The sequence below is a fragment of the Pelodiscus sinensis genome, chromosome 10 (genome assembly GCF_049634645.1).
Source record: "Pelodiscus sinensis isolate JC-2024 chromosome 10, ASM4963464v1, whole genome shotgun sequence".
NCBI classification, from domain to species: domain Eukaryota; kingdom Metazoa; phylum Chordata; order Testudines; family Trionychidae; genus Pelodiscus; species Pelodiscus sinensis.
Genome location: NC_134720.1, coordinates 48,922,757 through 48,945,264, shown reverse-complemented (window position 1 = coordinate 48,945,264; position 22,508 = coordinate 48,922,757). Strand labels below are relative to the sequence as shown.

Genomic DNA, 22,508 nt, shown 5'->3' with positions numbered 1-22,508 from the left:
TAGTCATCAGGAAGGCAGGGCCACCTATGTGTGAGCTGGGAGTCTGGCAGTCTCCCCTCTCCCTTTGTTAGCTGAGGTACTAGTGTCCTATGGAGGGCATGGGAATACCTACTTGGCCAAGTGAAGCAGCTACTGTTGGAATGTTCTTTTTACAGTGGGTGTCCAGTTCAGATAGCTCAATGAAATGAAGGGATCACTTCCCATCTGTGAGTGGCCTATGATGCAGAGGGTTGTGTTGAGTAAGTGCGGCAGGGGTGGGGGCAACTGCCCGGGAGCCAGGGCTTGTGGGGAGCCTGCTTAAAAGCCAGCTCCTCTTCCCCTCCCCTTGCTGCTGCCTCTGTGTCAGAGGCAGCAGTGTGGAGAAGGGGGCCCTTGCATGTAATCATGAAGGTTAACCCATGAGCCCAGCCTGTTTAAATGTATACACTATCACATCCCTAGTGTAGAGCCTCTACCTAATACCTTAGTCCCTTCCTCAAATCTGGACATGAGGCTTACTCTTAAATTTACACAGCTGTAGTGCTCTGTGGTGTGGAATAAGTATCTCTGAGCACCATTGCTATGCTGATCTAGCCCCACCCCGGTGTAGATGCAGCTAGCTTGTTGGAAGAATGCTACTGCTGCTTGGGGTGGCCGAGGTCCTGTAGCAACAACCAAGCCCCTTCTGGGACTATAGGCTGTATCAGCACTACAGGTTTTCAGTGACGTAGCTGCAGCTTTGCTCCAGGTCCTGTAATGTAGGCACTCCCACCTGCAGCATAGACTTACCTTCCAGGCTTGTGCTTCTCAACCTGTGGCAAGACATGCTAGTTCTACTCAAGCTAATGTGTTAAAAATGACCATGGGAGCCTTGGAGCTGGCTGGCTACCTGAGTACAGACCCAGAGTGAAGTACTTGTATTTGGGTGGCTAGTCTGTGTTGCAACATCCACACTTGTGTCTCTTTGCGTTCCAGCTCCAGCAGAACTAGTGTGTATCTGTCTACCCAGGCTGAGAGGCATGCTCCACAGTGTAAACCTTCTCTTACCTGAGACAGGCACATGTGCTCATTGTGGCCTCACCACTTCCCTATGATCATACTCCTGGTAAACTTGGAGGGGAGTGACATGTGCATGTATGTGAGGGTGCACAAAGCAAGGGAGGCAGTCAGCATTACAGGTGTGGTGATGGGACTGTTGGAGTAATGCTAGGGGAGTCTGCAGAGTGGGGAACAATAAGAGGAGTCTGAGCAGTGAGTGGAAATGTTGCTCTTGTGGGCTTAAAGGAGTGAGAGATGTAGTGGAGGGTTTTCATCTCTTCCCACTGACTGTGCTTGTCCCTTTACAGTTCTTGCTTCTGCTTCATGTCCATATCCACTCAAGCTTCACAGTGGGGGAGGATTTAAAAAATGGTGATATACCTATCTCCTAGAACTGGAAGGGACCTTGAAAGGTCAAGTCCAGTCCCCTGCCTTCGCAGCAGGACCAAGTACCATCCTGGACAGATTTGCCCCAGATCCTAAATGGCCTCCTCAAGGATTAAACTCACAACCCTGGGTTTAACAGGCCAGTGCTCAAACCACTGAGCTATCCCTCCCCCCACAGCCTGGTTCTGAGGGAGAACCAGGCAGTACTGGGCAAGTAAACAGGTGATGAGGCTGTGAAGGGGCTAAAACACACCAGTACTGTCTGGCAGTGGGGTAATGGCTAAAATGGAGCCTGAAGCAGTGGAGGGCGATGGGAGTATAGAGAACTTTTAAAAAACATGGACCTTAAATGCCCCAAAACTCTCTAATGCAGGGTTAAGGTTGCTCAGTGGGGCCTTGTGCCCTCCCAGAATGTGGAGAGTGGCTAAAGTACACCCCAACCCTGCCCCCTGGAACTGTCAATGACCACTAGGAAAATTTCAGTAAACATGGTATAACAGTTGTTAACTCACCAACAGAAATGGTGGATTTACCCCTCATGACTTCATTCAAATCTAGGTTGACTAGAGTGCCATACTGGAAGTTGCTTTAAACTATTAGGCTTAATACACGGGTAACCAGAAAGGTCACTTTTTATGTTAGACTAGATCTAACTTTCTTTCTGGCCTTAACAATCTACAGTAAATAATATGAAGGACTAAAAACATTTCATTGTGTTCCCTGCATTTGAACTTCAGCACTTGTCTGGTGCACTCAGCTCTGTTCACTGATGGGTGTGGCTGTGAATTAGAGGGATTAGAGTATTTAGAGTATTGCTGCCAAATTACTTGCTGTTAACTATATGGGATGTCAAGGTTTGAGACTGGTCTTGTTCCTATCAATTGAGCACTGAATGTTCAGAAACTGACATGACTGACCCTCTATGAATGCTACAGACATAGCCTTACTTATGTAGTGGAGCTGTTTTCTACATCTGTATGCATTGTATAGTGGAGCTGTTTTGTACATCTGCAAAAACTGCTTTGTTGCTGTAGGTAATCCATCTCCCTGGGTATCAGTGGGTAAGTTGGTGGAGGAATTCTTCCATCGTTCTAGCTGTATTTGTATTGGCATTAGGGGGAAGGTCAACTTAACTATGGGGCTCAAGTGTGTGACCTAGCTACTTCACTCAAGGATGTGAAAAAACTCAATCTACATAAATGTAGTCCAGGCTTAAGTGTGCCTTCAGATGAAGCCTATTGTCACAATACCTGTTGGAGACTAAAATAAATACATCTGTACTGGGGAGTGAGGAAGGATTGTAACCTTGACAGAAAAGGTTCAGGCTTGTCGCGCACAACAATGGTAACTGCTAGCATGTCAGTCTTTTTCATCTTCAGGTGAAAGATCCTCCCTAGTGTGCTTCTGATGGAGCAAAAGGCCAATTAGGCTTTATGCTCTGTCGAGATTTTTCATACCTTATTACAGTTTAATAGCATGCAATAGGCAAGCCAAAACTGAGGCAGTCCTGCTTAGGCCAAGCTACCTTGAAGCCTGGAAGTGCAAGGAGAATAACAGAACTGTTAGTCATTCAAGGCTGATTGTTTCCCAGTAACAGGATTGCTCAGAGTCATTCTGCTTTATGCATAGCAGCTTTCTCCAGTTCCAGTTGGATATTTTTTCATTGGAGGCCTCCTAATTCCAACAGCTATGAGTCACCAAATGATCAGCGTTTCAGTTAACTGAACTGTGTCCCTTGCATTTTTTAACCATTACATGCTGTTTGTGCTTTACATCCCACTTAAAGAATCTGCAAGGGGGAAGACTGTTCTTGTACCTTGTGCATTTTTCCATAACTGAAGAAATTTTTTACCTCTTCTGCCTAGAACCAGGGGATGCATCTGCACAGGATTGTGCCATAGTTCAGGCCCTGGACTTTAGCTCAGGAGATCTGGGTTCATTTCCATGCCATGCCACAGACTTAATGACCTTGAGCAAGCAGTATAGTCTGAGTTCCTCTTCTGTAAAGTGGTAATGCTCCCTTAAGTTGCAGGTGTTGGGGGGGCCCCCCATCAAAAATATCGCCCTCCCTTGCTCTACATCCTAGCAGCAAGGCAATAGCTACCTGCTCAAAGACATGGAGGGAGAGAGCTATGAATTCAGGATGTGAACAAGTACATGGTTAAGTGATGAGCCTGGGCTCATTATGTAATGTGCACAGTTACAAGTGATTCCCCTGCATAGTGGATGTAACATGAAACTGATATTTTAGCAGGTAAATGTGTTTATTTAGATAAACATGTAACATCCCTACTATGAATACTGTTGCTTCCAAGGGTGCTATTCCAAAATTGGCTGCATTTAGCCTGCAGGTGGTATTGTAGCTGCTCATTGAGACAGTGGTGGGTAGAATATCTATTCTGTTAAAAGCCAAGTTAGAGAGTATGAGCTGGTGAACTCAGGATAGTAATGGAAAAGCCAGGACACACTTACTAGCTTAATCGGTGAGGAGTCCTGTGGCACCTTATAGATTAACTGAAGTGTTGGAGCATAAGCTTTTGTGGGCAAAGACCCACTTCATCATATGCATGTAGTGGAAATTTCCAGAGGCAGGTATAAATATGCAGGTCAGAATCAGGCTGGAGATGACAAGGTGGATCCAATCAGGGATGATGAGGCCCACTTCTAGTAGCTGATCTGGAGGTGTGAATTCCAAGAGAGAAGCTGCTTTTGTAGTTAGCTAGCCATTCACAGTCTTTATTTAATCCAGAGTTGATTGTGTCAAACTTGAAGATAAACTGTAGCTCAGCAGTTTCTCTTTGAAGTCTGGTCCTGAAGTTTTATTGCTGCAGGATGGCTACCTTTAGATCTGCAATTGTGTGTCCAGGGAGATTGAAGTGTTCCCCTACAGGCTTTTGTATGTTGCCATTCCTAATATCTGATTTGTGTCCATTTGATTCTTTTACCTAGGGACTGTACAGCTGCCGCTCTGATACTTACTAGCTTAATGTGGCCTTTAGTCACTCGTCCTGTTTTGGGATCATACCACTTCCTTGCATGGGGCTTGAAGCTTGTTTGTACATACATTGAATATGTAATGTAGTACGTGTTATTACTGCACACAATCAACCCTGCTAGTTTTTAAACATATGGCTTTATAAGATAATCTGATCTGGTATGGGAGTTAACACACTAAGTCCAATAACCTTTGTCATGTGGTGCTTAAGGGGATGGAAGTAATCCCAGAGTAGAAAGTATGTAAGAATAGCATATCCACAGGGAAATTTTCTTAATCGCTAATGCCCTTAGGCATGATGTTACATTTTATTCCAAATAGTAATGGAATAGTCCTTCTGGAAACCAGCCCCACTCTTCTCCAGGAGATCACATAGCAGTAAGCTTCTCAGGCACAAACTTCATTGGGTAAATGTTTACTCCTAAATGTTTGGTTTTTTAAATTTGAATATTGCTTTCAGTGTAAATGACACTGTACCATTTGCTATCTTAAGTTTGTTCTTTTATGACTTGACTTCTAATCTCTCTCCATTGAAGTCTTGTCCTACTTCCAGTTGTACTCTTATCTCTGGGAACAGATTTAATCTCCTTGAGGTAAGCTGAGTACAGAATAGTTCAGCTTCTCTTGGTGTGTTGCAGGGAACATTCTAATAGCATATAGTTCGTTATCGACTTCCATTTGTCCCTTTTACCCATCTGGATTGGATGGGAAGAATAGCATGTGGCTATTGGCATTCACTTACAACAGGGACAAGAAATCTTCTGGCACAGCAGCCAGCTGCTTCAGAACAGCTCCACACAGCTTTAAGTGGCTAGCTGCTCTCTGTGGCTCTCTGCGCTGGGCACCATGGGGGAGAGGAAAGGTTTATTGTATGTTGCCCCTGCCCCTTAGCAAAATCTCTTAGCTCTCATTGGCCAGTTTCCAAACAATAGGAGCAGCACCGGCTCCCACCTGTTCCTCTTCTCTCCTCCTCTCCCCCCCCCCCCCCCCCCACTGTTACCTCTGATACATGTAGCCTCCTGTCCCGCTGCTTCTGTAACGGTTAACCAATGAACCCAGGCTCATAAGTTTACCAGGTACATATTCACATGCCTAGTGACCACTTAATCCCTCTCCTCCAGGTCACAACTCCCAGACCACACACTCCATTCCCCTGCCCCAGGTCACAACCTCCTCCTTCCCCTAAACTCCCTCTCAAACCCCACACCCTCTCCTGCACCCAACCTCTGTCCCAGACCCCACACCCACTCCATAAAAGTGTGACCCTTGATCACTTTCCAAAATCTTGCAGTAAAATTATTGCCCACCCCTGATATACAAGACTGTCAGTAAGCACATAGTTCATGGCCCTTTACTTGACTGCAGACAGGGCAGTATCTTCGCAGTACTACTCTCTGGGTGAAGCCACAAAAGCAGCTGTTAAGATAGATATGACTGGAAGGAGCAAATGGAATGAAGAGGGCAAACAATTGCATTGCAGAAACTGGGTATGCATTAAATCAGCTATCTGTTCATAGATAAGTTTGCTGTGTTCAGACTGGTAACCTCTATATATGTGAGGCTAATAATTGCACATGAGGATTCACTGCCAAATAGCTGATCTTAGCTATTTTGTAGAAGGGGAATCCTTGCTCAGTTTTCCCAAAGAACAAATAGTTTAGAAACTTGAAGTGTCACCAGTAAGTGCAAAGTAAAGTGTAGTTTGCCCAAGTTACCTAACTCAATCTTCTGAACTTCTTTTTATGCCCTGTTGTACTTTTGACTTCCTTATCAAAGATTGCCTTGAAGAAAAGATGTCTGGCTGCAGGTCATGGCTTAACCTAATGACACATAGGTTAAGGAGTAGAATTCTGCAGTATGTGGATCTGGCTTTGTAGGTACTATAAATACTGAAGTACAGTTCTTCACACTTAGTTTTCCTGATGTCATCAAATCTGTCTGGGAACTTAACATTGCATTGTTTCTGGCCTGTGGTAAGGGAGAAACATTTAGTTCCAAATGAGATGCTGTAGAATAGCTCTTTCTGTTGGACATAAATGTAATTGATTATAAATCATCTGCTGAGTTTCTAGTGGTAGTCTTAGGCTTAGCCTAACAAATTTCTTCACAGATGCAGTTTATAGCCATGAAAGTGCTTTTGCCAATGTGATAGCCTTATGCCTGTTTCTGAGCAAAATACACTGGAATAAGTTTGCTAGCATTGTTTATGTCTGGACTATTTTTTTTTGAAAATTGCCCTTTTTGAAAACTTTATCTGCATTGACACTGCAATCGCATTCTTTCAAAATTAAATTGAAAACTTGGTTTTTTTACATTGGCAAACCTCAAATTATGAGGAAGAATGCCTTTTTCGAAAGAGCTCTTTCTTTAAAAAAAAAAAAAGGTATGTGTGAATGCAGAACAGGGACGTTTTTTAGAAGAAGAGGCAGTCGAAAAAAGTTTAGGTGCCCTGATTGCTATTCACAGAATGGTCATCAGGGCTTTCTTTTGAGAGAGCATCCATGTAATCTGGACATGCTCTTTCGGAAAAGCAGCCTTTTTCAATTTTGTTTTGAGGTGTGGATGCTCTCTTTCAAAAGAAGGGTACATATAGACTGCACGCTAAGGGATGTGAAAGTGTAACAGTGCACACGATTGATGAGCTTGGATCATTGGTTCATGTTCATGGTTACATGTGGGTTCCTCGTATACGGGGGAGAAGCCAGCTTAAAAACTGGCTTCCTGCATGCATCACTCCCAGAGAGCTAACTGCTACCCCATATGTAACTGCTGCAACTTTCAGCAGCTACGTGGTTATTTAATTACACACATTAACGTACCTAATCTGTTTTGTATACGAGATTTTTGACAGTAAAGTTGCATTCCTACAACTTAATTTTTTATAGGTATAGTATCTGGGTAGACCTAATGTTTGTCCAGAGGTGATTCAGTAGTATCCATAGTGCCATGACTTGAAGCAGTCATGGAATGAGAGGAAAAGTCCTTTCATGATCAGTAGCTGGTTAAGAAAGGAAACAGGATAAGAATAAATGGTTACTCTTGCCTATGAAGAGGCAAATAGCTAGGTCCCCTGGGATTCTGTAGTAGAACCAGTGCTATTCAACATGTCTAGATCTGGAAAGAGGTAAATGGTGAGGTGGCAAATTCTGCTAAATATCCCAAGTCACTCTAGATAAGGAAGTCCAAAGCAGAGTTTAAGTATTACAGAAGAATCAGGCTGTCTCTACACTACAAAGAAAAGTCGGAAAAAGATGGACAAATTGCGGTTTGCAATTTGCGTATCTTTCTCCACTGTTCTTCTGAAAGGCTTTTCTGACATTGGGCCTGTCTACTTGGGGCCAAATGTTGGGGGAGGGGGGAACCCTCTTTTGGAATATCCCTTCCTCGGAGAACAAGGTTTACCAAGGTTGCTAAAAAAATGCATCTGCTTTTCCGGAATTGTTTCCAGAAAAGTAGATGCGTTCCTTGGATGTGCTAGAGCTTTTCCGGGATATCCCGGAAAAGCTCTATAATCTAGATGTACCTTCAGAAGTCAGTGACTAGGCAACAAAATGGCAAACTAAATTGAGTGTTGATAAATGCAAAGTAATGCACACTGCAGGGGAAACTGATCCATACACAATTATGTGGAACATCTGCATGGTTTGCAGCAGCTGTCAGTGCTAAGAACCCCTAGGAAAGAGGTTGATGGTACTATGTCTGCAGTACATCCATGCCTCAAATACTGCATTCAGTCTTGGTTGCCCTAACTCAAATATTTTAGAACTAGAAGATTGATCGTGGTGGTGCTCAGGTCCTTAACACAAATATGATTTAAATGAAGAAAAACAAAACTTTGCTCTGGGAAGGGGGCTGTATGCAGGCTGCCCAGGGTAGGGATGTTAAATATTGGCTAATGAATTCTTATTGGTTACGTGACTATTCTGTAGTTCCTGGGGACAAGGCCAGCAGCAAGTGCACTCTGGCCCAATGCCAAGGAACCCCCTGCCATTCTGTGCTGCTGCCCCTATTAGAGGCAGCAGCGTGGGGTGCCAGGCCAGAGCTGGCCCGTGAGGGGAGCCAGTTTACAAACTAGCTTCCCTTATGAACTGGCTGCCTTTTGGCCTGCACGGTTGCCTCTGATACAGGCCTCTGTTGGGGGTGGGGAGGGGGGGTTGGTCACAGCAGAGGTAGGTCCTGGACCTGGTGCAAGCCAGAACTGAGCTGGGCTGCTGGCTAGCCTGCTAAAAAAAATTACTGGTGGGGTAATGTGTGTCATCTAAGCATTAACTGGTTACTAAAAGCTTATTGGTTAATCAACTATAACTATTAAATCCCTAGTCCAGAGAGGAAACCTTAGCCCTCTCTCAGTGCAGCAAGTTGAGGCCAGGTGAGAAGCACCTGTCCATGGCTACTACAGCGGGCCCAACTTGGGGAGGGTAGATACAAACAAATGATCTAAAATCCATAGTAAATAGCTGTCCCTTTCTCCATCCCACCCCAGTGGAGGTATAGCTGTCCTGGTCCCCATCTCTGGCATCTTGCTGCTTCTGTGGACATTCTACAGTATAACTGTTCCTGCTAGCAGACCCCTCCTTTTCCATTTTTAGGAGAGACCATACATTCCAGGTATATTCCATTGTCCTGGCACAACCAAATCCTTACCTTTCTTTAAGTTGTAAGAGGAAGCTGCATACCAAAGCTGGTGGTCCTAGCTCTTAGTGTTTAGCAGGAGTTCTTGGACAAACTAAAAAATATAGTATATTGGAAAAGGTACAGAGAGGCAACTTTATTAGGGAAAGGGACATAGAATAGCTTCCATATGACAGATTAAAAAGGACTGGTCAACTTGGAAAAGACAACTAATGGGAGACAATGGTTTCAAATCATGAATGGTATGGAGAAAGCAAATACATTATTTACACTTTCATGAAACACAAGACCTAATGAAATTGACAGGAGGGTTAAAATTAAAAGTACTTTACACAATGCAGACAACCTGTGGAACTCATTGCTGGGGATATTGTGACAGCCAAAACTATAACAAGGTTCAAGAAAGAACTAGACAAGTTCATGGAGAATAGGTTCATCAATGGCTTTTTGCCAAAATGGTCAGCATGCAACCTTGTGCTCAGATTGTCCCTGAGCCTCTTCCTGCAGGATGTTGAAACTGGATGATGGGGGATGGATCGTTCAATAATTGCCCTGCTGTTCTTTCCCCTTGAAGTACCTGGCATTGACCATTGACCACTGTTGCAAGACAAGATACTGGAATGGATGGACCATTGGTTTAACCCAGTTCTTATGTTCTTAGTTTATGAAGCTTTACTAACATTGAATTTTGTGTTGGGACACTTTGGACTTGTGAATTGGGTTGAGGTTTAGTAGTGTAATGAAAGCCATAGATACAGGACAGTGAATTTTGTATACCTATTCAGTGTAGTCAACAGGTACTCAAAGTGCAGGATAGGAAGATGGACCATTCCTTGTAAAACAGCACAGATTAATGCATTACCTATACTCTGACAGTGGACTTTTCTGCAGTAAACTATTGAGTCAATTTGGAGAGACCTTTCCATTATTTTAGGCAGAGTCCACATAGAGATTGGATTCAGATTGGACCAACTCAAATAAAAAATGCTTTGATACCAATATGATGATGTACTTCATTTCTCTAGGAATACTAGATGTTATAATACTGAGCCCAGCTCTTCTCTATAGCTGCAAGCAATCATGTGCTGAAGTGGCTTAATTAACCAGTTTAACTGGGTAAATATGTTTATGAATTAAATGTTGGCTGGAGTGGCCCCTAGGAGTTAACCAGTGAGGTGTTAGTAAAGGGTGAGGCTTACCAGTTAACCAGTCACATCCCTAGTCCAGAGTTACTAAACTACAAAGTTTGTGTTTCAGGGTGACAGATCAGTATTTACTTCTCTGAATAATAGGGATTATGCTGTGCAGTGATATCAGCTATGCTGTATAGAGCCTAATACTCCCTCTGTCTGTCTTCTCAGGTCTTATGCAATATGGAAAGAGAAGACTAAGGTTCCATCATGATCGGAGGCTTGTTCATCTATAATCACAAAGGAGAGGTTCTAATCTCTCGAGTCTACCGTGATGACATTGGGTAAGTACCTTGGCTCCAGCATAAAGCTTCTGCACCCTAATCCCACTCACTGTGCAGAAAATATTCCAGAGCTGTCTCCTCTGCCTCAGCTGTGCATGCATGTGAAACCCTTAACTACATTTAGAGGTAGCATACTTCTTTATCTTTTTGACATACTCTAGCTCTGTTCCAGAATACTGGTGTCCCTCAGGTGATGGTAAAAGATGCCCTGCTAATAAGGCTGTGCTTCTCCTACAAACTTACTACTTGCAGTGAAGCTGGTAGGCTTGCCATTTACTGCTTCTGCTTTAACTGCATTTGAATGTGTACCACATACCAGGCTTAGGGTGCAGGTGCTAGTCTTTCCCGCAATCATGGGGAATAGTAGGGGGTATGTTTCCATTCTTGGATATGGTCACACTGCCTGCAAAACTGTCGGGCAAACTTTGCCCATGTAACATTCAGATTCCTGGTGTGTGTGTGTGTGTGTAGACACACACACACCAGGTATGCGTATACACTGGAGGCATATAAAGGCCTTCCAGGAAGTAAATCTCCTTTAGATATTTGCTTAGTTTTGCAACCAGCTACATAAAAGGTCTAGAAGTCAGTACAGGTTTCATACAGCCAAAGTGAGGAAGTAAGCAATTTTCAGTAACTGCTGTGATGCTTTTGCTTTCAAAATCAGACACATACAAAATAGTTTTTGTGTACCCCAGGCTTTGCCTTACTTAAAATCTGACCCATGAAAGGGGTCCAGAAGTCAGGAAAGGTTGAGAACCTCTTGTCTACAGGGCCCAGCATACAGTACAGTCCAAACGCTTGAGTCAGCCCATCATATCCACTGGCTACTGCAAAAATAACACCATTTGAATTTCACCTACAATAGATTTGACACTCGCTTTACCTGGCATATCTGTCAGGTTGCTGCTGCCCTGATGCTCTGTTTCTGGCCTCCAGATTTATCAGTCAAGGATCCAAAGATCTAGCAGTGCTTAACAAGAAATGTTTGCTAGTGTCTCCTAATATGGAAACCAGATAGAAGCATCCCAATTAAAATAGCAATTGAACTCTCAAGTGCATGTTTATCCTAAAAACGATTGCACAAAGCCCCTCTTTTTATAAAATGAAATTCTTGCCTCTAGTGAATTCTAGCTAATGTTCAGCATCAACAGATTGGAATTGCATAATCCAATCAGTTATAACTTTTCAAATCTCCTGAAGGTCATAGGACTACAAGGTTGTGGTTTTTTTAGTTAAACCTGGGCTACAGAATCTCTGGTGCCAAAGAGCCCAGGTTTACACTTAAATAGGCTACTTCTAGACTGCATTGCTTTTTCAGAATACCAGAAGTATCCTGGAAAAGCAATGCTGTATCCAAGGAACACATCCCTTTCTCTTCTTTTAAAAAAAAAAAAAAAAAAACTTTAGAAGAACAGATGCTTTCACCATCCCTGTAAATCTCGTTCTATGAGGAATAAGGGATGTTTCGAAAGAGCACTTTTTTCTGAAATTTGGTTCTGATTTAACAGTGTAGTCTAGATGTAGCCATAGTTGTGTAGGACCTCTAGCTTGAGAGAAGGGAGGTTCGCTCTGCAATAAGCAAAGTCCACATTGATGTGGAAATAAAGTTGTGTGGGACCCCATTACTAGTCTTAAACAGATTCACTTTATTTAAGCTGCTGCAGACCAAAGAAAGCTCCAGAATGAGACAATTTGGGTAGTGGGACTTAAGCTTGCCTCATGAAGTTTTGCTTTGTTCCAATCCAGGGATGAGAGTGGTGACTGCTCCACTCATGAGAGGGCGGGAGTAGCAACTTAACACAATACACTGAAGCTTAGTTAGCTGACAAGTTTAAAATGCATCACTGGTCAGTTGCTTTCTATCTTGTATTAAGGATGGGATGACTACTGTAAGGATGAATACTCTAAAGGACAACGAGGTTTTGGAAAATCTTGAAATGGAGAATCTTTGTAGTCTGGGAGCAAATTAGAAACCTGCAGTTTCTCAGTATGAAGTATTTTGCAAGCCTCACTTGACAGTGCAGAAAATTCCACACCATGATGTATGTCCCCTTCTTTCCCTGAATGGCTGAAAAAGCTACAAATAGGATATTATGCAGAGAAAGCTGGTTCATGGGTCACTTAAAGGGCATCTAGTGTAAAAGCTAATAACACGGGTGGTGCTGCTCAGGAGGTAAGCTCTTCAAGTGTCAGCCTTCTGTTCTCCTTACCGCCTTGACCAGAGCTTTCTTATTGGTACCCAGTTTTAAGACTTCCAAGGTACGTGTGAACTTACAATTAAGCTGGGTTTGTGCTCATTCTCTACCTATGTTGTAAGTTCTATTGGTTTTTGTTTTGTTTAACCTCAGAGTATCTGCATTATATATTGGAATCTGCCATTAAGTTGGGAACAGATTCTAAACAGTCCCTTACTTTCAATTGCTTATCTTCTAATCTTGTGTGTTCTAACTTAACTAATTCTGCGGTTGCCTCTGTCAAGTTAGGCAAAACATGAATTTATCCTTTTTTAAAAAGGAGACTTACACATAATGAGAGCCTGAAACAAAGGAGGAAAAAGGTAGAGCCCAATTTTTCCTTTGCAGGCTAACTTTTTAATGCTCAAGTGCTATCTGGGAGAGCTTTGTAATATCCTTCCCTTTTTTGCTCATGTGATGGCACAGAGGACAATGTGTCTGCATGAGTTTCAGAATTTTCTAACGTACAAAAATAAGCAGCCCTTAGAAAGTTTTGAGTGATCTGCTGGGTACGACTCACCTACACTAATGCAGACTGTAGTGGGGGAAGGGGTATGCAGTTCTCTCCTTCATATCTTGATATTTGCAGGAGTTTCAAGAATTCAGTTAAGGATATATATTCTGCACCCACTACTTAAGGATGCTTTAGCTCAGGCGTGGGGAACCAAAGGCCAAGGGGCTGGATACAGCCCCCAAGGCTCAGGGCTCTTCTCATTCTCTCTTCTTCACTGCTGGGGGTGGGGGGAGAGCCCACATTGACACTTCAGCCCTCCTGCCATCTCTCTGCAGGTCTGGAACACACAATCTACTAGCCTGGGCCCTGCTAGGCTCTGGTGTACAAGGGGAATGTGGGGAGTGTTTTTTTCTCCTCAGTTGGGGATTTTGGGGTTTTTTCTTTGGTTCTTATGCATGGCCCCCAACTGACTGTTTCCCTCAGTGGCCCCTAACCCAAAAAGGGTCCCCCATCCCTGCTTTAGCTGAAGAGCATCTATTGAAACACTGATGTGCAAAAGGTGATAGCTGGGTCTCAGAGCCTAACATGCAGAGAGGCATGTGTTTCTTGTATGGAGAGTTTATCTTGTGACTAGAAAAAGCTGCTGTCCGAACAACAGAAGGTGGCAGTTCTGAAGCTTAGACCAGACTTGTGAGTGGCGCTGTGATCGTGCACTTGGGTTGTAGCACCACTTAATCACATTTGCCCCTCAGTTGTCATGATGGAGGGGCAGCTGGGCCAAACATGAACAGCATCCTGTGTATCAGGTTGCAGCTAGTGGAGCCAGCTAGTCCTGTGGGACCAAAGCTGCCACTGCTGGGTAAGCACATAGTGGATCCACTCTGTGGCTCACTGCAGGACCCTATGACACATTCATCATGACCCCCGTAGTTAAGAAATACTGACCTAATCCATTAATTTAGTACCTTGCTAAGCAAACTGACTAGCCAGCCTGAACCTGTTTAACCTCATTTTACTCAAGGGGAACTCAGACCTCTCCATAGCTGTGGAGATCACAATACTGTGTCTGGACTGTTTCAGTAACTTCCCTCTTATAAATAAGGAAACTGGAGCCCAGGCTTAAATTCCTTGTTTAGAAGGAACTATAAAATTACTACTACTCCTTAGTAACGAGACTCTAAAATGGGATGGCCTTGCCTGGGCCTGTATATATGTTCAAGCGGCTAACGTGTCTGAGTGGACAAGATTAGCTTTGGTGACAGGAGCTGCCTGAGTGCAGGATTTCTCAGAATTTGAAGCAGTTTTGCAGAGCTGCAGTGTCGCTGTCTTGTGACTTCAAAACTGTTAAGGATCAACTCCTCTTCCAGTAGGAACGTCACCTAGCTTTTAAAGTGCCCAAATAACTGGGGATTTCTTCTGTCTGTATCTGGGACCTGGTATGGAGTTGACTACTAGCCCACATATGCTAACTTTTAAAATGGTTGTCACAGGTTTGGTAGCAAATGTCCTGTGCAGTCTGTTGCAAGTGAGCAATTCAACTAGTGTCACTTCTGCTCTGCTGTGCTGTGTAGTTAGCCTCACTGGCAAGCTCTCCTCGTTCATATGCAAAGCCATGTCTGCTTCAAGCTTTGCTGCCCTATCTCTAGCAGTGTGTTAAAGGGCAGCGTCAAAAGAGCATGGAATTCTATCCAGTTAAGTATTCCAAAGGAAATAAATACTGTTCTAAGCTGAGTCTGGGTAAGAAATGTTCCAATCTTGTTGCTAAAGCATCGCTGGATCAACTTGGTATCCTAAATCGCTATATTTTGACTCTCCTGGAGCCTGTGAGTTCTTGTTTCCAAACAATCTTAGCCAAACAGTAATATAAATGCAAAAATCAGCATGAATGCCTCAAGCCCTTGTGTGCTGAGAGGTATGCATTCCACAAACGATCACTGCTGGTTCCCTTGTTCCCTGCATGCTTGTCATTAGGAGACGTCTAACTACTAATGAGGGTCTTTCGGTTCAAGAGTTGAGACCTGCCGACAGGATGCCCTTCTTTGGTGGGAGAGGGTTGATACTAGGGGGGAGGGAGTGAGACTTGGGCTGCTGTTTGTGGACTCTGGGAAATTGGGCTCTTGTTTGGCCCTTTGCTTCTGCCAAATTCAGTGGAAACTTGAAACCAGCTCATTGAAGGGAGAAGCTCAAAGTCATTGCAAAGTAGCTAGAACCCTTCCCCTTGTGCACATGTAGAATCTTAAACTGCATATGGGAACTAGCTGTCCAATGGCAGTTAAGTAACCGTTGCTTTGAATTTCCTGGCACTTCTCTAGTTAACGATCAAACCTTAGATTTATTTGCTTGCAACATCACTCTAAAAGAATGGCTTGAAACAAATGCATGTCGTGCATCTGTCCATGCAATGTAACTAGATGCATGCGTAAATGGTTTCCTTTCTTAAACTTCATATCAAAATACAAGTACAGTGTGTTCAATTTAGGATACCATGGAAAGATTCACTAACTTTCAAGTGCACTGTTTGTATGGTTAACTTCTGAAGTAATACCGGCATCTAAACGTGCAGGTCTCGAGGTTGTACCATATTCGTGCCAGGTATCTGTGAAATGGCAAATTGCATGCAGCCTCTAATTCTTGAGCAGTTGGTTCAAACCATACTTGCTCTTGTGCTTTGTGGTGATCACACTCGTTCTTAGTTGTGCCAAGCTAATAGCAAAGTGCAGCATCTGAATGTTCTTGAGGTGCCATCTCTCTTCTCCTTAACGCTCTAATTCTGGTTCAGCCCATTCGGCCCAAACAGACTTTCAGGAGGGAATGTTGCCTCAGTCACATCAATAATATCACTCCTCATGGTAGGGCAAATCTAACCTCTAAGCAAGCTACTCCATTAGATGCATCCTGACACTTTGGCGCTTCTGAGTTCTTGGTGTCTAACATGTTTGTGATACCCAATTTGCATTCTTATATAAAGTTTAATAGTGATAGCAGCTTGGGTATGACTCTGACACTCACATAGTTAGAACTGCAACTAAACCGCACATCTGTTGGCACAGACAACTACTGGGTGACCCCACTGCATGTTAAGTTTGTCGGCAGTGGCTTCACTACTGTCATAGCTTTTGTATCTCTGAATACTCCTGGGGGAAATCTGCACCATTTTATGTGCACATATTATTTACTGCAGATTTCTTTGCTTCCTTGCAAAAAACGACTGTCAGGAAAGCTGCAAGAAGGAATCATGCATCACTCCTTAGTAGTACAACATCTTAAGCACCCAGAGCAGTTGGCAGAGGTAAATCACTGTGGGGAATGGGGGCACCCCAGCCAGTGGCTCCTACTCTGACCAGGATCATCTGCTAGTCCTGTCTGGGTTATAGATGGGAGAGGAAAAGACTTTCTATTCCTCTGCAAGGAGTGGCTGGGGCTGTTGGACTAGAGATATAATAGTGTAGTCCGGTGTTTTCAATTTTGTGGCCATAGAACCCTTAGCCCCTAAACAGTCTAATATATGGAGCTGAAAAAGTAGTCCACAAATTGGTGGTGGGGATAAAGGCTAAACAAGGTCATGAGATCAAAATGTAGTTTAATTGCACATGTTTAAAAACAAAAATCACAATTTTATCAATGTTGTTGTAATGGAATTTTTCTTTGGAACCCTTTTTTTCACGTTGTGGAACCCTGGGGTTTTACAGAACACTGTTTGGGAAACACTGGTGTAGTCGGTTAACTGACAAGCAAAAGCTTATAGGTTAATGCTATAGACTACACGCATTCCACCCCCCCCCCCAAAGGAAACTTTTTTTAGCAGGCTGGCCAGCAGCCTGGCTCAGTCCTGGCTTGCAGTGGGTCTGGGACCTACCACTGCTGCAACTGTGCATTTAAAGTGTATTAGGAGCTAGGCTGGCAGGGGGCCTGGCTCAGTTCTGGCTTGCACCAGGAGCGGGAAGACAGACTGTGCCCCCCTATCCCAGACAGGGGCTGCTGCCACCCTGCGCTGCTGCCTCTATCAAATCAGCTCCTGCCTGGCACCACACACAGCTGCCTCTGATACAGAGGCAGCAGCAAGGAGTGGGAGAGGGCTTCTCTGAAATGGGCTGGAGCACGCTGGCTGCTGTCCCTGGTACTATAGAGTAGTCAACTAACAGAATTGAATAGGTCAAGTAGCCCCATTCAATTAACTGATATATTTAGCATCTATGTTGGACCCTCCTCCAGAATTTTCACCCCAACAAGCTCAGCATCCTCCACTGCTACTTCAGTCGGAGGGTTCGCTGTATGGGGAGCTGCTCCCCCAATCTGTCTAAACTGCACCCCATTGAACCTCAGTCTTTGCATCTGGTGCCTCCTCTGCTGCCTTGCTCCCTGCACTACCTTGAGCCTCCACATCCCAACCTTCACACCTGACCGCCCACTGGCTACAGCCAGATCTCCACTTCCCCACATTAGACCCCTCTGAGCCCCCAAAGCCTTTATCTGGAACTCCCTGCAGTGAGCCTCTCTGCATCCAGATCTCTTCCTCCCCCCTTCAGCTGCCTGTACCCAGACTGTCCCACACAGAATCCTCACCCTGCATCTGGATCCCCATAGCCTAAGCCCCTCAACTCTTGAACCTGCCTGGTTGAGCCCACTTGTCTCTCACCTGGGGCAGAGGGACATAGCTCCAGGGTGTTACTAGAACAGGCCTTGTGCTGTCAGGATCGGTCCAGCTTCAGCACTGAGTCTGTGTCCTATGGGTCAAGGGGGGACTGCAGGGTGATCTTCCTCCTTCATGCAGCCAGTGGCCTGTGTTCCCCTCTGCCATGCTGCAACCTCTATTTATTTACAACTTGGTGCAGAATGCCTTCAGGAGTACATGAAGTGCCTCCATCACTTGTAACTGGAAATGGGGAGGGGGTGCTGTTGGTCTCTCCTTATCTCTTTGGATTCATTGTGCCTTGTGTGTGTTTCTAACCCTTTCTCTTGTTGCTGTCACTCCTCCTTTCTTCGCTGGCGCCATTTCTGTCCATCCCATCTCATTGGCTGCTGTAGCAATAGGTAAGAGATGCGTGGCAGGCCATGACTGGCCCTACAAAGTGGGGAATTGAATTGCTAAAATTTCATTCGGTTGAGGCTTCCTCTCTGTCTTGGCCAGTCCATGACTCTTGTGGCTAGTATTAGTGGGTTAGAACCTAGGAATGGCAGGGTTAGCTCAATCCTGGGTTTAGTACATTGCAGGCTTTGAGTAACACTTCAGTATGACTGAAGAATTTAAGTTCCTTAGTATGAGAAGTAAATTTTTATAAGCCTTACTCCACTGAGACAAACTAAACTAGTATTTTTTCAAAGTTCTTGGGCAGTAATACTTCAAAACATAGAATGCGGTGCTTTTTTGTGAGTACTGCCCAGTACACAGTACCGGCACCTCCAGAGCTCAACACCTTTTTCCCTGGAGTACCGGCAGCTCTTTCTTTTAAAAAAAAAACAAAAAAAAAAAAAAAAAAACAAGCATGGATAGAATGTAAATGGTGGTCTGTAACTTAGTCCTTTGTGAGGATGGGCATTTGTTACCCAGCTCGCTAATGTAAATTCTGCCCAGTATCTTGACTACTAGAATGGAAAAGCATCAGAATGGCGGGAGGTGGTTAACACCTAGCAGTCTATTGAAGTGTGTTTTCTGATCCTTTGACATAGAAGAGAGTGCAGCAGCAGAGGAATTGAAGGCCAGTTATATGGCTTATAGCTCATTGCTTGGTGTACAAACTGCAGTTCTCAGGCTTGCATCAAAATGTAAAAAGCCTCCCTGACTTACTCCCTTGATTTCTGATCTTAAGCTTCATCTTAATTATGTCAGTATCAGAGGGGTAGCCGTGTTAGTCTGAATCTGCAAAAGCGACGAGGAGTCCTGTGGCACCTTATAGACTGACTGAAGTGTAGGAGCATAAGCTTTCGTGGGCAAAGACCCACTTCGTCAGATGCATGTAGTGGAAATTTCCAGAGGCAGGAATAAATATGCAGGCCAGGATCAGGCTGGAGATGATGAGGTGGATCCAATCAAGGAGGATGAGGCCCACTTCTAGCAGCTGATCTGGAGGTGTGAATTCCAAGGGAACAGGACCTAACCAGATCAGCCATACTGTCACTGGTACATTCTCCTGCACATCCACCAACGTAATATATGCCATCATGTGCCAACAATGCCCCACTGCTATATACATCGGCCAAACAGGACAGTCCCTATGTAAAAGAATCAATGGACACAAATCTGATATTAGGAATGGCAACATACAAAAACCTGTAGGGGAACACTTCAATCTTCCTGGACACACAATTGCAGATCTAAAAGTAGCCATCCTGCAGCAAAAAAAACTTCAGGACCAGACTTCAAAGAGAAACTGCTGAGCTACAGTTCATCTTCAAGTTTGACACAATCAACTCTGGATTAAACAAAGACTGTGAATGGCTCGCTAACTACAAAAGCAGCTTCTGTTCCCTTGGAATTCACACCTCCAGATCAGCTGCTAGAAGTGGGCCTCATCCTCCTTGATTGGATCACCTCCTCATCTCCAGCCTGATCCTGGCCTGCATATTTATTCCTGCCTCTGGAAATTTCCACTACATGCATCTGACGAAGTGGGTCTTTGCCCACGAAAGCTTATGCTCCTACACTTCAGTTAGTCTATAAGGTGCCACAGGACTCCTCGTCGCTTGAATAGTCAAACTGTCAACTGTGCAGTAAGGATATGCAGTAAGGATATTAAGGCAAAGGACCAGAATAGTAGTGCATCATGCTGGGGTTAAGGGGAATGACAGAGCTACGCAGGGGAAGCTGGCACTGCACTGTGCAACTACACTAGTGCATTTCCATTAGCATGTTGTACCATTAGAACCGTAAAATCCATCAGTCAAATGCTGTCTAATTCAAGTGTAGTAGGATAAGGGAAAGTGTGTGGACTGGAAACACATGTAAAGTGCTCTAATTCACCTGGTTTGCGCTTCCTCATTAATGCTTGCTGGGTTCTCATATGAAGCAGATCTGGGAACAACCCCATTCTTGACCTGGCCTGCTTCTCTATTAGGCAAGTGACTCGTAAAATTTGTGTTTTTTTTTCACAATGGCATGTGATTTGACAGTCCCTTCCAAGAAGGGGTTGCTGTCAACCTAATCATCAAGCAAGCAAAACATGTGCAGAGGGAGGGGGAGATCAGGAAGTAACAGGCTGCATTTGGTTAGAATTGGATTTCACTCTAATTTGGTCACAGTCTGCTATGCCTTTTGGCCTCTGACAGTGCTAGCAGATGAGGGGAGCACTAACAAGGTGAATTGAGAGGAAGCCTCGTTAGGCAAGTTGAGAAACTTCCATCTGCCTCCAGATGGGAATTGGCATAGAATCTTAGTCCAAAGCTTCTTGGAGTTCCAGCAGGGCCTTTCCTTGTACTTCACATAGTATACTACAGGATTTAACATGGCTAACTGTTCCTGAGCTAGGTTAGACCCCAGTAACTATAGTGTCCCAACACCCTTCCTGATGAGGGCCAGGTGCAGGTAGCTCAGTAGGCAACTGGTCAAACAGTGTAGCCAAATCTGCAGGGTGCATATGGAGTTAAGTCTCTGTTTTTGTGTTTGTTTTTTTCTGCCTCTTGTGATAATTCTCTAGGCGGAATGCAGTGGATGCCTTCCGTGTCAATGTCATTCACGCACGGCAGCAGGTGCGTTCGCCCGTCACCAACATTGCCCGCACCAGTTTCTTCCATGTCAAGCGTTCCAACATCTGGCTGGCTGCTGTCACCAAGCAGAATGTCAATGCTGCTATGGTCTTCGAATTCCTCTACAAGATGTGCGACGTGATGACTGCTTACTTTGGGAAGATCAGCGAGGAGAACATCAAGAACAACTTTGTGCTGATCTATGAGCTGCTGGATGGTGAGGAGTTTCCCTTCTGGCACCTAGTTGAGACATCAGTTGATACTCAGGAGCCAGTTGGTCATAGCCTAGCCACATACCAGTGTTGGCTCTAAGTATCTTGGTGTAGTTTGTGTGGGGCTGGACCATACAGCTTCTACCACTGCGGTGAAGTTCCTCTGCATTGTCTTCCAGTGCTCTCAAGTATAGGGCAATGGTCCTTTCCTCATTCTCAGACTTAAGCTTTTTAGCTGTTCCTCGCTTGAGTAAAGAGATGAAGATGGCATAAACATGCACAAAGCAAATCACTGCTTCAGCAGCCATCATTGAATCTAATCAAGAGCTACTTGCCCTGTTCCTTACTTGATGTTAGTGCAAGTGTGGGGAGCTAACATCTCAGTCCTCTGAGGAGAGAGTGCACTTCTGTTGGTGTATTATTGCAGTCTTTTATATGGCTATTCCAGGTACCTCCTTTAGATGCTCAGTGTATTTTAAAGGAATCTGCTTGGGTCTATGGAAGCTAAAGAACTGCACTTGAGCTGATTCTGGGACCTCATCTTGCCTAATACTAATGTAAATCTAATGCCTTGACTCTCAATAGCCAGTGTCAGCTGTTTCCTAAAACCAAGTGCCATCTTCCTCCAGACTCTGAATCAAAAGACTGAAACCAGCATGAGTATATTAGCATTGTCACCTGCCCAAAGGTGACTGTGCTCAATAAACCCTCTATAGGTCCCTCTTGGTGGAAGAGGAGAAACTATAGATTTGTACTTTATTGCCATTTCTCTTGGATGTCAGGCTGTGTTTGATGCCCAAAGCCCAGAATGGGAACAGTTCCTGCATGCGCAGTGTTCTGTTATATTCACATTACAGGTTTGTCATCCCTGCTGGACTTTGTGGGTGGTCTGCTCTCTCCTGGAGGGGTTGAGTGCATTTTTTTTCTGTGTGGCTAACAGCTGTTTCTCTACTCTGCTGGCTCGCCTTGCGGTATCACTACTCTGCTGTTATTTTTTTAGGTTTTGATTTTTATTACATCTTCATGAGAAAATCAAAACCTAAAGAAAATGCTGCAAAGATAGATTATTCTGCTGTTGGAAAACCCTCTTCACTGTCCCCTGGATGTCTGTGGATAGACCCTCTTCAGTATCCCCTGGATGTCTGTCTTGGCTTGCTGGGATCTAGACTCTGAAGTACAGCCCTGTGAGAGCTAGTGAGCTCCTTGCTTCCAGCTAGACAAACCTTCCTTTGCCCCCAGACTGGCTTAAATTCAGTTCCCCAGACAGGCACTGCAGTTAATCCAGCAGGGCTCTGTCTGGTGCCAGACTTGGGCTGCTCACATGTGCCCTGCTTCAGAGGCTTCAGTCTCTGTATAGGGGCATGGGCATCCATGTGCCAGTCCTTTCTCCCTCTAGCAGTGTTCAGCCCTGGGGCTGCCT

At 44.4% G+C, this 22,508-nt stretch overlaps 1 protein-coding gene across 2 annotated transcripts in view; it reads left to right on the top strand.

The window, feature by feature from the left end:
* Window positions 1-22,508, top strand: part of AP2M1 (adaptor related protein complex 2 subunit mu 1) — a 42,043-nt gene that overhangs the window by 5,654 nt on the left and 13,881 nt on the right. For both annotated transcript variants that reach the window (XM_075938119.1, XM_006138455.3), the window contains 2 exons: window positions 10,393-10,505; window positions 20,828-21,093. In XM_075938119.1, coding sequence (XP_075794234.1) covers window positions 10,432-10,505; window positions 20,828-21,093 — 340 coding nt within the window. In that variant the 5' untranslated portion in view covers window positions 10,393-10,431. The remainder of the gene's footprint in view (window positions 1-10,392; window positions 10,506-20,827; window positions 21,094-22,508) is intronic.